The 16,013-nt window shown below is 42.8% G+C and overlaps 6 protein-coding genes across 6 annotated transcripts; 4 read left to right on the top strand and 2 right to left on the bottom strand.

Annotated features, from left to right (window-relative positions):
* The first annotated feature begins 415 nt into the window (after positions 1-415).
* On the top strand, positions 416-2,661 carry LOC6558639 (kinesin-related protein 4). Its single transcript, XM_001984507.3, has 3 exons — positions 416-680; positions 1,088-1,963; positions 2,019-2,661. The coding sequence occupies exons 1-3, from the start codon at positions 489-491 to the stop codon at positions 2,544-2,546; spliced, it is 1,596 nt and encodes a 531-aa protein (XP_001984543.1). The 5' UTR covers positions 416-488; the 3' UTR covers positions 2,547-2,661.
* On the bottom strand, positions 2,596-7,276 carry LOC6558657 (uncharacterized oxidoreductase YjmC). The gene is made up of 4 exons (XM_001984508.3): positions 7,111-7,276; positions 6,336-6,558; positions 3,072-4,024; positions 2,596-3,009 (listed from the first exon to the last, which is right to left on the bottom strand). The coding sequence occupies exons 2-4, from the start codon at positions 6,532-6,534 to the stop codon at positions 2,851-2,853; spliced, it is 1,311 nt and encodes a 436-aa protein (XP_001984544.1). The 5' UTR covers positions 6,535-6,558; positions 7,111-7,276; the 3' UTR covers positions 2,596-2,850.
* On the top strand, positions 7,019-11,961 carry LOC6556483 (ADP-ribose glycohydrolase OARD1). The gene is made up of 3 exons (XM_001984510.3): positions 7,019-7,077; positions 11,322-11,662; positions 11,731-11,961. The coding sequence occupies exons 1-3, from the start codon at positions 7,029-7,031 to the stop codon at positions 11,884-11,886; spliced, it is 546 nt and encodes a 181-aa protein (XP_001984546.2). The 5' UTR covers positions 7,019-7,028; the 3' UTR covers positions 11,887-11,961.
* LOC6556508 lies at positions 8,872-11,043 on the top strand. Its single transcript, XM_001984509.3, has 5 exons — positions 8,872-8,964; positions 9,029-9,390; positions 9,895-10,053; positions 10,119-10,421; positions 10,488-11,043. Exons 2-5 carry the CDS (start codon positions 9,085-9,087, stop codon positions 10,752-10,754), a joined length of 1,035 nt encoding a protein of 344 aa, XP_001984545.1. The 5' UTR covers positions 8,872-8,964; positions 9,029-9,084; the 3' UTR covers positions 10,755-11,043.
* On the bottom strand, positions 11,681-12,621 carry LOC6556470 (ADP-ribose glycohydrolase OARD1). The gene is made up of 3 exons (XM_001984511.3): positions 12,377-12,621; positions 12,142-12,316; positions 11,681-12,073 (listed from the first exon to the last, which is right to left on the bottom strand). Exons 1-3 carry the CDS (start codon positions 12,511-12,513, stop codon positions 11,918-11,920), a joined length of 468 nt encoding a protein of 155 aa, XP_001984547.2. The 5' UTR covers positions 12,514-12,621; the 3' UTR covers positions 11,681-11,917.
* A 73-nt stretch (positions 12,622-12,694) lies between these two features.
* On the top strand, positions 12,695-14,894 carry LOC6556451 (E3 ubiquitin-protein ligase parkin). Its single transcript, XM_001984512.3, has 6 exons — positions 12,695-13,196; positions 13,251-13,434; positions 13,501-13,846; positions 13,910-14,354; positions 14,423-14,519; positions 14,585-14,894. The coding sequence occupies exons 1-6, from the start codon at positions 12,942-12,944 to the stop codon at positions 14,692-14,694; spliced, it is 1,437 nt and encodes a 478-aa protein (XP_001984548.2). The 5' UTR covers positions 12,695-12,941; the 3' UTR covers positions 14,695-14,894.
* Positions 14,895-16,013: the final 1,119 nt, after the last annotated feature.

The raw sequence follows: 16,013 nt of genomic DNA, 5'->3' as shown, positions 1-16,013 counted from the left end.
TCGCTGGGGGTTGTTAACCACCACCAGGACGCACACACACACACACACACACAACTACACACAGTCACAACAAGCACAGCTATTTTTGTTTACAACGCGCAGCCGGGAAAAAAAACAAAACACACACACACACACACACATAGAGAGAGAGAGAGCAGCGTGCCGTTAGTGATAGAATTGTTATTAATCCGAGTTGTCCTGGCTGCTGTTGCTTGTGCGCTTTTGTGAGAACAACCGCACGTATCAAGCTATTAACGTCTACTGACTTGGCTAGCGCACACACAGACAGCCGTCGGCACTGGAGATGCTGCGCGGGAGAGAGCTTTTTCCAATTTCTTGGCGCTCAGCTCCAGTTGTAGTGTTGGCAAACGCCATTGACAGCAGTAAGCTTTGCTTTGGCATTTAAATACGTTGTTCAAACGTTAAGCACAGTCTGAGTGCAAAAAATAACACTTTCTGTTCACAAATTGAAATTTAACTCAAACAAAATGTCGGTGAGGGATCCACACATTGACATGCCGGAGATACGCATAACGCGTATTTCGGACAATTATTTACAATATGCCGCCAATGAGGAGAACGAACAGAAGCCACGCCCACCCACCAGGGCACAGAAGAAGGCGGCGCGCAAGGAAGCCAAGCGTCTGCAGAAAGTTGAAGAACAGAAGCTGGTCATGCGCGTAAGTAAATCAACACCAAAAACTAATTTTCAAAAAAATCTCAGAAATTTAATAAAACCAAGCCTCGAGTCAATGGAAATAAATCCAGGATTGTTTTCGTTTATAATAATTAGGATGGTTCTCGTTTAAAGATATAAACATGTATAGAAAACGCTTTAGATATGAAATTGATTACTTTAAGCAATATTATTATATCTTATTTCTTATTATAAATGCATCTTTAAGGAAACTCAAGCTTTTCAAGTCTAAAAATGCTTATAATGAGTATATATGCAATATTTTGTAGTCCTTATTAATAATAACTTATACCAAGTGAAAAATATTAAAAAGCCGAAAAGTATTAGAATTAGAACAACACTTTTCTGCGAGTGTAGTGTGGACTTAATTGAATGTGAATACGCCCACAGCATGCCCTGGAAGTGGAGCTGGAGCTGGGCAAGCGCATGGAGCAGCGTGGCAAGGAGGAATGGGACGAAATGGCATCACAGATCAAAATTGTTGAGTTGCGCGACGAGATGATCCAGTGGGGGGAACAATCTCAGCGCATCATCGACAATAAGAACGATCGCATCCAGATGCTGCTGGATGATATGGCGCAGACGCATCGCCAGCAGTCGCGCAGCTTTGGCAAAACGCTGGAGCTGATCGATCACATTGACGACTGCTATCAGGCGATGCTCGAGGGGACTAAAAATATGTACGAGCAGCAGGCGGAGGATCTGCTCAAGGAGTACTACGACGAGGTGCATCTGCGCACCGAGGAGGTGGACGCAATGCGGCAGAACAGCGAGAACATTATCCATGCCTCCAATCTGAACACACGCCATCAACTGCAGGAGGACTACAAGATCTATCTGGAGCAGCGAGACGATAATGTCAATCGCGAGATCGAGCGTCGTTTCGAGATACGCGATCAGGTTGTCAATAAAATGCTGGAGATGCAACGTCAACTAAACGATTTCGTCGATTCGCTTCACAACACTGAATTGGATGCACACAAATATGAGAGAATTCGCTCGCTAACCGAACGCCAGCAGGCCTTCTTCGAGGAGAGCAAAAAATTGGATGCCGAGGAATCGAAGATGATAAACAAACAGAATGAAATCCAAACTGAAATGCTGCAAGTCGAAACCGAGAACAATTCGGTGATCAATGATCTCCGCCTGGAATTCGAGTATTTTTCGAATGTGCGCAAGAAGATCGAGGAACGGATGCACTCCGATCGCACAACCACACACGAAAAACTGCGCATCCTCAGCACGGAGTGTTACGAGTTGACCAAGGTACAGTTCACAATACATCCAATCTTCAGTATGGTAACACTAATCCATCCTGTAGAAATTCGAGAAAATCGTCAAGAGCGGTGAACTGCTCCTGGCACTATCCATCACATGTCGCAAATTGCAAACCGAGTCCGAGAAGATCATTGTGGGCGGTGAGATTGTGGAGCCCATCGATGTTGGTGAAGTGGATGAGCATTTCACGCTGCAAACGCTGGACATTAAGAAGCATGTGGATATCAGCGAAGAAGATCTGGTCAATCTGAATAAAAGCCTGAAGAACTTTTGGCGCCAGCAGGCCATGGCTCAGGCCCAGAACCTGCTGTTGCTGGAGGAGAAGCGTTCGTTGACCGAGGAGAATCAACGTTATATCGATTTCATCAAATCTATGAGCAAGACGGACAATGCCGAGGAGTTGCGCTCTGCAATGATTGTGCAGCCCGTCATCGAGAAGGTTCCACTGCTCTTCGATACCAAATGTCGTTTCTACAAGCTCCGCAATACCAGGGAGTCTATAACAGCTGACAAGGATGCCAAAAAGCAGGCAATGCTTACCATTAAAGCTCTCACCTTGGACAATCTGTAAACGGATTCTAAATTCTTTAATTGCTCCATTTAAAAGACATATTAGTTCTGTGAGTTCTTAAAGTTTATAGCTATTTATTAGCTGACAATATCATATTAAATAACAAGCAACTAGTGAGTGTATATAATTATATCAAACTTTTATATCGAAGTGATATTCAACTTAGGCACTAATCAAAAGTCCTTTGGTCAGAATAGAAATGCAAAAGCTACTTTACTTCTATGACATGAATATGTTTTTAGATCGGGGCAGTTTTCTTTGCAACACTGGCTCATCTTCTTGAAGAGCTTAAAGCTCAGCGGTTTTAGTTAAAGCTCAGCGGTTTGATCTTCAGCTTCTCGGCCAAGGCGGCGCAAGTCTTGAGCTGGTTCTCCAGATATTGAATACCGCCAGCTGCATCCACAGCCTTCATGTTGTTCTTCTCCTTGTCGCCGGCCAGCAGCACAGGCTTCTTAGGATCGGTCTGTGAAGTTTCGAGAAGATTGAGAACATTGTATAAAGCTGAACAAAACAAAAAATACTTACTGGCGTTGTGTTGCGCAGACGTGAATTGAAGTCAGTCATGCGCTCCTCGAATTCAGGCGCAAAGCAATTCGGATCGACAGCGATGAATACTTGGCCCAGATCAGCTGCAGAATTGGCGCCCGCATGCGTCCACTTCCGCACCTGGGTGGAGTACTTGGCGCCAGCCATTACCCCGGAGAGAATATCCACCATGGCACCCAGTCCATAGCCCTTGTAGCCGGAGGTTAGCTCAGAGCCGCCCAGAGGCATAAGGCAGCCGGTGGCAAAGCCCAACTTGGCATCATTGGTCACATTACCGTTCGGATCCTGAGCCCAGCCATCGGGCAATGGGGCGCCTTTGCGATTCTGTATCTCGATCTTGCCCACAGCCACCGCCGTAGTGGCCATGTCCAGCAGGAATTGATCCGAATTGCTGGCGGGTGCGCCCAACGAGAGCGGATTGGTGCCCAGAGCTGCCTCCTTGGCGCCCGTGGGTGCCATCAGGGGTGAAGTGTTCGTCATGGACATGCCGACCAGGCCCTGTTTCATTGCCCTCATTGCATACCAGCCAGCCATGCCATAATGATTCGATCCCTTGGCACAGACCCAGCCAACGCCAACAGTCTTCGCCTTCTTGATGGCCAGATCCATGCAATAGTTGCCAACAACAGCGCCCAACCCGTTGCAACCATCCACCCAGGCTGTGGCAGGGGTCTCCTTAAGCACTTGTGGTTCGGCGGCGCCATTCGTTGAATTGATGGCCAGATCATTGATGTACATCTCAAGACGATTCATGCCATGACTGAAATGTCCACGATAATCGGCAGCCACCAACAGATCGGCCTGAGCACGTGCATTCTCCTCGGGCACCTTGACGGCCATGAAGCAATCGATCATAAAGCGACGCGACTCATCGACGGCCACCAGTTGTTGAGAGGAACACGACGACATGTTTCGCGTTGAAATGGTAAATGCTTTAAAAATAAAAAGTAATAAAAGAATTAGATGCTCTTCAAAGCGTGTTGCTTTCAGCTACGCGACAAATATGCGACTGCTTTTTTTGCTTTGGGCCTGGAAGTGCCTAAGTGACAAGGGCCCCTTTTTGCCGTCTAATTAATCGCACAAATTCTCAGACGCCAACTGATCTCACACTGAGAACCCCTCCCCAATCCAGTTAGGAACCGCAAACAAAGAGATGAGCGATAATCGAATATTTGTGGGTTTTTGTTTTTGGCAACGCTCGAAACTGCTCATATCATAAATGCCGCACAGATAGAGCGAGCGAGAGAGTGAGATAGTGAGAGAGACAGAAAGAGAGAGAGAGAGAGATAACTCACGGGAGAATGAGAGCGAGTGCTTACCAACACTTATCAGCAGCAGCAGGCAGTCGTTTAGTATACCTCGATTTAGATAGACGCTGATGTTGATATGGAACTAGAACTAGAACTCTCTGGCTGGCAGTAAACATTTTATGCTCTTCTCAGCAGACAAATTAAATATTTATAATCTAGATTGTTTTGTTTGTTTATTTGAAATGTATTCAACTAACTAACTGATGCATATACAATTCAACAGGTTGCATAACTAAGCTCAATTAAATCCATATACTTGTATATATATAGATATAACTGGCTACATTTTATATATCGTTAAAGAGTGTATTCGCTCTTCGAGTTGCCTTTATTTTTATAGCTATCTGTTCGAAGGGGGCTCGCAGACAGTTCAAACACATAGATAGATATACCGAAAATTATTATTCATGCGGCTGAATACGTGTTTATTTGTAGCTCACTTCCAGTTTGTCGACGTGTATGTGTGTGTGTGTGTGTGTGTGGGACGAGCGCTTGTTGTTTAATGACCTTGAACTTCAATTGATCCATTTGAATGGCAGCAATACACCCAAGTATTTTTAGCTTAGCTTGTGGATAAATTACTTATGCGGAACCAGCTGGTTTGCATTAGCGCCTGTTCCCCGATTAATTACGGAAATGTTTACCAAGCAGCGTTTACCTGTTACATATGTTATTTACAGCTATTTACAAGACACACCCACCCACCCACACACACACACACACACACAAACATTTGACACCACGCAAAGTTTGATCGATGACCTATACAAACTAATACTAAATTGCGTTGATTGCCTTACAAACCCAATCTTATCAGTCTAAATTTCTGCTTCGCCATAATATCGTTTTTTTTATGGTGTTTTTCAACACCAGCCCCTCTATTAATTTTGATGATTTAAGAACTTATCAATTTTGCACTGCAGCGTAATGTTTCAATAAAGCCTAGACAAAAAGTCTATTTATATATGTACTTATAGCTGTGTATATTTGTCAGCGCCTGTTTCGATTTGTATACAAAATTGATTGGAAGCAAAACGGGTTGTGTTTAGCATATTGAACAAGTGTCGGAATATTTAATGCGCTTTCAATTAGGCTATCAAAATGTCATTAGTCATGCTCGATGAATGAAACTGAATACAAGCCACAACGACGACAAAGGAAAACAAAACATTTAATTGAGGGAGTTCTTAATTAATTGCAGCATTAAGCTAGTTGCCAAACGAGAACAAAAGAATACATCGATTCAGTTTTGACCAAGTTGTTCCAGTGGAAAATTTGGCATCGAGTGCCAGGGAACTTTTTCTATAGAATGTTGACATGATGAATTCCGTATGGAAGAGTTTCTAAATCTGAGTACATTGTTAATCTAATGGCCAAACTTTGACCATAATCGTCATGTTTTTCAAAAGAAATAACATACTAAAAAACACATTTGACCTGTACGCCCTTGCTGGTGATTAAACATATTAAGAACTAAGTGAATTTGTTATATTTATTCACCACAAATTCTTGTTAAAGCTTATCGCAAAATGTTTTTACGCTAAAGACCAAAACATTGTTTAATTAAGCGATTGTTCGCCCCTTTTCTATTTATCAATAAATGAATGTCCAAACAGTTGCTGGTCGCTGCTCTGTGTGTGAGCAGAAGACATGTGTTTTAAATAAATCTATATTTTTGTGTATATATGCAAAATTTTTATTTTGTTCGTTTTGTGTGGGTGGCATTCGACGTAGTTCATAATACGTAAGATTCGCGTCTGTACTACTACGGAAACTAAAGGTGACAGCATTCAAAATAATGGACAGGGTTGTCAGCCAACTGTCAAATGGCGTGAAGAGTGGGAAACTAGAGATAGGCAAATTAATCATAACGCACAGATAATAAATAATAAACAATTGCACGCGTAATTAGCATAATAAAGCATCAACTTACCGCCAATATTTGCATTGGTTTTTGGAGCTGTTGTTGTTGCTGCCGCTGTTGCTGTTGCAGCTGCGCAGTGACGCCCACATTGCTGTTGTTGTTGTAATTGTTGGCGCCTTTGAAGTGTTTGAATAAACCGCCAATTGCCGTTGACGTAGGCGTTGGCAGCGATCGCACGACGCGAGCAGCACAATGTCAGCGATGTCATTGCAGCAAATATGGCAAAAGCGTTCTACAAAATGCCACAACAAATACTATACACAAATAATACAATAACAAAACTCAATACACAATACACAAATATACAAACAAAACCCAAAAACAGAGAAACAACTTGAAGCTACGTAAGAAGAACACACTCGTAAGACAATAACAAGAACAAGAACAACAAACACAACAACAACTTAAAAGCAACAGCTACGTAACGTACGAAAACGGCAAAAGGGGCAGCAAATAATCAAACCAAAACAGCTGACGCTTCGACGTCGACGTCGTTGTCTCTGCCGCTGTTGCTTTCAAGTTTGTTTTTTGCCTTTTTGTCTGACACTTTTTAGTTAACGATTCAGCCGTGTGTGTTTCAGAACGTTTTAACTGTTGTTAAGCGCTCTTCAAATAGTAATTCGATATCTATTCGTATTTTTCGCTTGTTTGGGAGATTTAGTGTGCGCTTAATAATTGCCCAACAAAAGAAAAATACGACAAATGTTTGCAGCGCGCCGGCTAGCGCAACATCTAACTAAACAAATACAATGTAAAGTATACTAATTAACACCAATACACATACAAATTTATTATTAACGCAATCTCTGCACGCAATCAAACTATTTATGTAATTTGCAACACTAACAACAACAACAGCGAATTTTACGACTACAACAAATCAAAGGCACAATGCGTATAGTTTATATATATAAATTTGGTTCTTTTTTGTGCCTCTCGTGTTCGTTGTGTGCCGTCGGAGCGCCAAATTAAACTGCCATGAACTGAGTTGGAGACGTTGATGTCGACGACTATTCTGCTATCGCTTTTCCACAAGGTGCTCCAAGCGACTGCGACAACGAATGCGTCGACGATGACGATTCGTCTCGATGGATGAAAAGTGAAATTTAAATTATAAACAATTGCTCGCGCCATGCGTAGAAATGCGTAGAAGCAGACCCACAATATAGAGAGAGAGAAAGATGTAGTAGATTGAAGAGGGGAGGGGGAGGGGAATTGCGCTCGCATATAATTAAATTAAAGTGACCTTGGCCAATGCAAGTTGCTTGCACACTTTCTAAAAGACTGCTCATAAATGCTAATTTGCAAAAAAAAAAAACCACATGCACTTTAGTAAAGTTTGTGTGGTTAGATGCGCATTTTATTGTTAGCGATGCAAGCGTTCAATAAACAAATATTTATTGTTTATATTAGGCAGGTTCAGTGTTGTATAGCGGCATCCTTAGCCGAGACACGCACCAGTCGCTTACTATTTTTGGCGCCAATGACGAACTTAAAAAAAAAGCTTATGCGTCATTGTTGTTGTTGCTGTTGCTAATACGGTATTCTCTTACTAACCGCTTAATATGGTAATTTGTATGCGGTGTGTGTTTATATATATACATGTGTGTGTGTATGTGTGTTTGTGTATGTTAATATTCGATTTCACCGGCTATGTGCACAAATAATTATAATTTAAGTCACATTAATTTTGAACAACAAGTATGTGTGTTTTTAATTGCTGCTCGCTTGACTGCCCCTATTTAGAACATGCCACTGATTACCGTTGACTGTTGACGAGAGACGCCTACACACACATACCTAAACACACTTATAGTCAGTAAGTCAGTCAGGTGCCTCTATCAATATGGTTATCGGCTGAAGCAGCTTTGGTTTTATGGGGCATAGATTTCGAAATCTAGTAACAAGAGTCTCATTTTTGGGCAAAATAAAAGTTCTCCTCTTGTGCCTGGGGCAAAACAACAATAAATTAATAGCAAATTCTAACAAAAAACAAAAAATAAAATAAGAAAAACAAACAAACAAATAGACAAACAGACGATAACAAGTAAACAGAAAATACAAGCACACAAATACAAATATACAGAGTATAATCATATGTCATCATCATCAGCAGCAGCATGATGGCATATTATAGAACAACAACAACACTGCTGAGTCAGAGTTGTCATCCAAAAGCCGCAATTTGGGGCCTTTGATGACTTGGGTCTGGGCTTTTGGGCTTTTCAAGAGCTGCTTTCACAAGTGGCACGCTCAGCGGCGCATTCCATTCAACTGCAGAACGCTGCTGGCGACAGTCGAACGGTCGTCGAACAGTCGTCGAGCCTGTGTTAATTGATAAATAATCAACTCGAAAATTATATATATATATATATTTATACACATATAAGCACAACAAAACAAGGTACTAACTGTGGTGTGTGTGTTTTTGTTATTTGGTGTCAATTATAAACTTATCGAAAAACGTGAGACGCTGAAAATTTTTCGCTAATTGCTTTAATATACTTTTTGGTTTTGGTTCTTCTTCAACAAACAAAACAAACAGCCAAAAATACAACAAAAAAGAAAAAAGAATAAAAAAAACTGAAAAATAGTGTTCGCTTTGGCTTCGTGAAAGTTTCCGCAGTGCGTGCAACGGGTAAGTTTTTGCTTTTTGGCATTGGCAACGTTTTCAACCCAGAAATAATCACACTTAATTGCAGTCAAAACAACAATTACAATTACCACAAAACAAACAAAACCAAACAACAGAAAAATAATGGCCAACACGAACGTGAAAATCGTTGAGGCGAAACTCGATCTGTTCCAAGCACCACAGAGCTATGCTTTGGCGCACGCCGTGGAGTCATCCTTCAGTGCCATCCGCGGCACACTCGCCTGGCAGTTCGGCCTAATCTTTGGCGATGTCGATGAGCTGCGCACCCGCCGCGTGACCAGCGGCAATTGTGTCGTCCTGGAGCACAATTCCCGATTCGTTTACCATCTGGTGACCAAGTCAAATCTGTATGCGACCTCAACATACGATGATGTTCAGGCGGCGTTGATTTGCATGCGGGAGCATATGGTGAGCATATCATTTAAAAGCAATTATCTTAAATCAGTAAGAGACAAGCGGAGTGACAAGGGACGAGAAGCAGAAAGAGTCTTGCTGAGTTTAGTCTAAATTCAGATATGACGCGATTTGAATTTTGCAATTAGGTTTTTCATAAAAGTTTAATTTAAATAAATTAAATATATTTGCTTTATTAATTTATTTATCTTTTAAATATTTACATATTGTCAGCAAATTGTAAACTTAGAGTGAGTTTCAATATTTACCTATATCACATAAGCGACAATTATTATATTTACCAGTCAAATATTTATCTCAAGGCTAATTTATTTGAAATTTCAATACAGAAGCTTAATCGATATTTACATGTATTTCATAAGCAGCAACTATTACGTATATTTTATTTATTTATTTTTTAAATATGTCAATTGTAGACAATTTCCAATAATTCTTCGTTAATTTACAGTTCATTTGTTGGCACAATAAATCACTTATGTACTTTGTACTTATATATAGCGCAATCATGAAATCACCAAAGTGGCGATGCCCCGAATCTGTTGTGGCAACGATGGCCTCGATTGGAAGCAAGTGAAGCGCATTCTACAGCAGATCTTTGCCCATGGCGAATACCCCATCGAGATACTAGTTTGTGAGCATGACGACATAAGCAGCGAGGTGAGTAGTAATTGCTTCAAATCTACTCAACGAGTGGCGACTTAGTGTTAATCCCCCATTTGCAGTTGGCTGCGCCCAAGTGTCAAATTACCGAGGCGAAGGGCAATCTGTTTAGCGCACCGGAAAACTTTGCACTGGTGCATTCGGTTAGTGCTGACTTTGCCATGTGTGCCGGTATCAATTTGCAGTTTCGTTGCAAATTTGGACATGTGGATGATCTGAAGAAGCAGCAGCGGCACACTGGCAATGTGGCTGTGCTGGAGCAGGGCGGTCGCTACATCTACAATCTGGTGACCAAGGAGCGGGCACACGAGAAATGCACCTATACAGCTCTCTATTACGCTCTGCTAGCCATGCGAGAACATATGGTGAACTTGGTTTCCGCTTGTTATCCATCCGGATTTGTCATTTATCATCATGTTTTTTTTTTTTAGCGTGAACACAATGTGAGCAAATTGGCGATTCCACGCCTGGGCTGTGGCATCGATCGTTTGGATTGGTACCGAGTGCGCAGTCTGCTGGATCTGGTCTTCGTCAGCGATAGCGTTGATATCATTGCCTTCTTCTACGAACCGCCCTGCATGGAGCAGGATACCATAAAGGTCATGTGCCCCACCTGTCATCACATGAAGCTCATGCATTTGCCGCGCAGCGTCAGCTCATCGCGACAATCGCTTCACAGAGAGAAGACCCCATTCTAAGTGTGGGAAGGGGGAAGCAGTATCGAATTTTTGTATATATTAATATATATATATATTTATATAATTTACTTATGCTAATTTATGACACTCAAACTGGTTTGCATGGTTTTATTTGTATTCGAACAAAGCACAAAATGCACCGTTAAAAATATAGTTTATAGGCGTTGGGTTAGAGAGCACCAGACAAATACATAAATATATATGTATTTATTTATGGTTATTTATATTATACATTGTTATACAAAATCAAATAAAAAGACACCGGCAAATGCCTGAAATGAATCGAAAATGTACAAATTTAAGAATTCATTGTAAAATCGAATAAATACACAAAAAACGAAGATTAAAAGACTTCATATTTGGCATATGCACCTATTTGAAAAATAAATAAATTATTTATTTATGAAACTTCTGATGTTAGTAAGCTAAGCGTGTTAAGTCATTTCGAAGGATATCTACTAGTCGGTACACTCTCAACAAGCTTGCTTACTTTGGATACATATTTATCTCAAAATATATTCAATCATTTCGAATTCTGTACTCAAACATAAATGTTTTCGCCGGCAGTTTCCGATGTGCGTCTCGCCTTTCAACGGGCTTTCGTTAACGGCATGACTGGCTATCAAGTAAATGAAGTCAATGGCGATCTCTTCTCGGCGCCGAAGACCCATTCGCTGGCGCATTGTGTTGGCGCCGATATGGTCATGGGCGCTGGCATAGCCGTTAAGTTTAAGGAGATCTATGGCAAGGTGGACGAGCTGCTGGCCCAGAAGGCACGCGCCGGTGAAGTAGCTGTGCTGAAGGATGGGGATCGCTATATCTACTATCTGGTGACTAAGTCGCAGAGCTGGGCCAAGCCCACATACGAATCGATGCAGACATCGTTGGAGAAGATGCGTGAACATATGGTAAGTGTTCAACTAATCTAAAATTTATACTAGTTTTTAATTAATCTTGGATCTTAATTTTACTGTAGCTCAAGAATGATATACAAAAGTTGGCTATACCACGCATAGGATGTGGCATCGATGGACTGGAATGGAATTTTGTACGCTTTTTGTTGCAAGAAGTCTTTGGCCGCGACGATGTGGAGATAACCGTTTACAACTTTGAGCCACCACCGCCGGAGTAAATGTGTTCCTCCTTTATATACTGTTAGTTATTTATTTGGTGTTGCCTGCTACATAATTAAATACGAGTAATTCAACATCATCTGCTGCAAATATCTCGATGAGCATATCTTTCACTTTGGACCAGTTGAGGCCATCCAAACCGCAACCGATGCGAGGCAGCGCCAATTTCTGCACATTGTGTTTGAGCTGAAGGGGAAATATTAAATAATGGCAATTTATTATAGTTATTCATGGGTTAATCTCCACTTGCTTACCATATGCTCCTTCATGGCAGTCAGGGAGCTGTGGAGCAGCTGATAGGTGGGTTTACCCCAGCTGCTCTGCTTGGTGATTAGATAGTAAATGTAGCGTTGTTGACGCTGCAATATGGCAACGCCACCGGGTTGCACGTTTTGTTGTTGCAAGTCGGCAAGCCCTCCAAATTTATTACTGTAATATGCACAAATTCCGTTAGCGGAGAAAGGAAAATTTAACTAACAAGAAACTCACCGAAATTTGACGGCAATTCCTTTACCCATTCGCAAATCGGCGGCCACACAATGACACAGTGAATACTCGGGTCCAGCTGCAAATAAGTCAATATTGACTTCACTTATTTTAAACATTGTCACTTTTTTAAAAAACATATGAAACAAAATTTGCCTGAACACCCTTTCCAATATTGCCGCTCAAACGCACAAAACGCAGACAAGCGAATGTCAAAAACTGTTGCGCAGACACGACAGCTGATTGCTTTGGTGTTGTACAATGAGCAAGTGTCGGCGGTGTTGGCAAAAGCTGTGAACTGCTACTTTTAAATAGCATTGTGTGTAAATGTTAAAGCACATTTACAGCACAAATGCAGTACAATTGGCAACTATTTTATCGAATAATAACACAATTATAAAAATTGAATGACGATTTTCATTAATTACACGCGTTGGGACTTTGTAACTGCTAATTTGATAACCTTATCAGTCGCGCCGAGATACCGAAAAATACCCGTGTCTGATTACCAAATTTCTAGTTTTGTTTTCGATTATGTTATGATTATTATGATTGCTGGCTGCTTTCAATGAGTTTTATTTTCAATTTTATTGCATCCTTTGTACGCAAAATGCTGGAGCTACTGCAAATTGGAGGCAAGTTGACGAACACACTCAGCATTTACGTGAAAACAAACACGGGTCGCACACTGTCCGTCAACTTGGAGCCGCAGTGGGACATCAAAAACGTTAAGGAGCTGGTGGCGCCACAACTAGGACTGCACCCCGATGAAGTGAAGATCATATTTGCTGGGAAGGAGCTAAGCAATGCAACCACCATTGAGGTAAGTGCGAAATTCACTTTAATTATGCACAATTCCAATAATGCGTCTCAGTAGCAATGTGATCTTGGCCAGCAAAGTGTGCTGCACGCAATTCGCTTGCGTCCCGCTGAGCGGGAGCGGAAGGCCAGCACTTTGCTGGAGGAGGAGTCACCCCCGGAAGAGCCGTCCAAGCCGCTGAACGAAACTCTGCTCGACTTGCAGCTAGAGAGCGAGGAGCGTCTGAATATCACCGCAGAGGGTGGGTGAGCCACATTTGGCTACGGCTGGAGCGAGTTATTACATAACATTCATTGCTTCTCTGCAGAGCGAGTGCGTGCCAAGGCGCATTTCTTTGTACATTGCGGCCAGTGCCAGAAACTGTGCCGAGGCAAACTCCGGGTGAGATGTGCCCTCTGCAAGGGTGGCGCTTTCACCGTACATCGTGATCCCGAGTGCTGGGACGATGTGCTCAGAGAGCGACGTATTCGCGGCCATTGCGAGAGTCTCGAAATTGCCTGTGTGGACAACGAGGCGGGAGATCCGCCCTTCGCTGAGTTCTATTTCAAGTGCGCCGAGCATGTCTCGGGTGGCGAAAAAGACTTTGCGGCTCCCTTGAATCTAATCAAGAACAATATCAAAGATGTGCCCTGCTTGGCCTGCACAGATGTCAGGTGAGCGTGCCTTGTTCTGCATTTGAATCTGCAGCAAGTTTATCTCTGCGTTATATTTTGTAGCGAAACAGTTTTGGTTTTTCCGTGCGCCTCGCAGCACGTCACCTGCATCGATTGCTTCCGCGACTATTGTCGCTCGCGACTCGGCGAACGCCAGTTTATGCCGCATCCGGACTTTGGCTATACGCTGCCCTGTCCGGCGGGCTGTGAGCATTCCTTCATCGAGGAGATCCATCACTTTAAGCTGCTGTCACGCGAGGAATATGAACGCTATCAGCGCTTTGCCACCGAGGAGTTTGTGCTGCAGGCGGGTGGCGTGCTCTGCCCGCAGCCGGGCTGTGGCATGGGCCTGCTCGTCGAGCCCGATTGCCGCAAGGTGACCTGCCAGGGCGGCTGTGGCTATGTCTTCTGTCGCAACTGTTTGCAGGGCTATCACATTGGCGAATGTTTGCCCGAGGGCGACACGGCTAGCGCCCAAAATTCCTGTGAATACAGCGTGGATCCCAATGTAAGTGTGTCATCTTTACCAAAAAGTGATGATTGCATCTAGAATCAATACATTATTTGTTTGGACAGCGCGCTGCGGAGGCTCGCTGGGAAGAGGCCAGCAATGTGACAATCAAAGTCAGCACCAAACCTTGCCCCAAATGTCGCACACCAACGGAACGTGATGGTAAGTTGTAACCATCAAGTTATCTGTCAGCAATTATCAATCGTTTCACTCTCACTCCTTTCCAGGTGGCTGCATGCACATGGTCTGCACACGTGCCGGCTGCGGCTTTGAGTGGTGTTGGGTCTGCCAAACGGAATGGACGCGGGATTGCATGGGCGCCCATTGGTTTGGCTGAGCATCACTACGTAATTGACATAAGTGAAGAATCAGAAGCTTTACTCATATTTTATGTTTGTTTATTTGACTATTCTGTTATCGTGTTAAAGACTGTTGAAGACTATGTATAAGCTCTAAGCAGACAATATTGTATTGTGGAAGAGAGTCCAACTTGCTTCCATTGTTGTGGGAAATGAATAAAATGCTAATTACAAATCAGCGCTTATTGTATATAGAGTTCTCTATGAGTCGATTCACCTAAGATTTACTAGATATATTACACCCTGTAGACCGTGTAATGAATCAATAACAAAAACACCCTTGCTTTGCCAATGCATTTAATGGGGTATTTCACTTATTCCGCATATTCACCACCCGTTCTTAACTCCTTATCCTACCCCACTGTATTATCGCATTGCGTGCGCACGCTTTGTTTACGTTTTCTTTTCTTTTTCTTTCTTCTTTTTGGAGGATTTTCGGTTTACTGCTAAAAACAGCAAAACACACAACACGTGCAGCTGGCGGGAGAGAGAAATAGAGAGCGCGAGAGAGAGACAATTACTGAGCAGCAGTGGACGCTCTCTCCCAGATTCAATCAATAATAATGGTGCGTATTGAGTGTGTGTGTGTGTGTATGTGTGTGTGTGTGTATGTGTGTGTGTATGTGTGTGTGTGTATGTGTGTGTGTGTGTGTGTATGTGTCTGTTTATTTTTGCGGCATTAATATGCTTGACAGTATTGTTATTGCAGGGTTTTCCATTTGCAGAGCTCCGGTAAATGAGGCCCCCTGATGTATGCTATACTTTATTTGGTATCTGGTATCTGATATCTGGTATCTGTTATCCGAAGACATCAATAAAGCAGGAGCATACATACCCATTTACCCATTGATAAGCAGTGAGCAACACTGAAGCACAGCAGGGAAACCCCGCCAGACAATTGGCCATGCTGCGCACTCGCTCTCTCTCTCTCTTTTGCGCGCCTCCTGTTCTTGTTGTTTTGACCCGCTCTGTTTTTGTTTGGTTTCTGTTTTGTGCTCTAATTCGTAAGCAAAGTAAGTAAGAATTTACAAATGACATTTGTCTGCGAGAGAGCTTCGCCCCATTGCAATTGCCAAATTTGCGCTCTCGCACTCGCCCGCTCGCTCTCTCTCTCTCTCTCTCCTTCTCTATCTTCCCCTTGTCTCGGTCGTCTCCTTGGCGAAACCAAGCGAAAGCTCGCTCTGAGCAGCGCGTGTGTGGGCAGGCTGCCCATCAAATCGGGTCACATAGTTTGCGCTGGGTTGCCAGTGCAGCACAGCGCCCGTTGTACCGTTGCTTTTTTTGCTGTTGCTTTTGT

This window comes from Drosophila grimshawi, unplaced genomic scaffold (genome assembly GCF_018153295.1).
Source record: "Drosophila grimshawi isolate 15287-2541.00 unplaced genomic scaffold, ASM1815329v1 contig_44, whole genome shotgun sequence".
NCBI classification, from domain to species: domain Eukaryota; kingdom Metazoa; phylum Arthropoda; class Insecta; order Diptera; family Drosophilidae; genus Drosophila; species Drosophila grimshawi.
The sequence above is the reverse complement of the archived record's forward strand: the minus strand, read 5'-3'. Positions and strand labels throughout refer to the sequence as shown.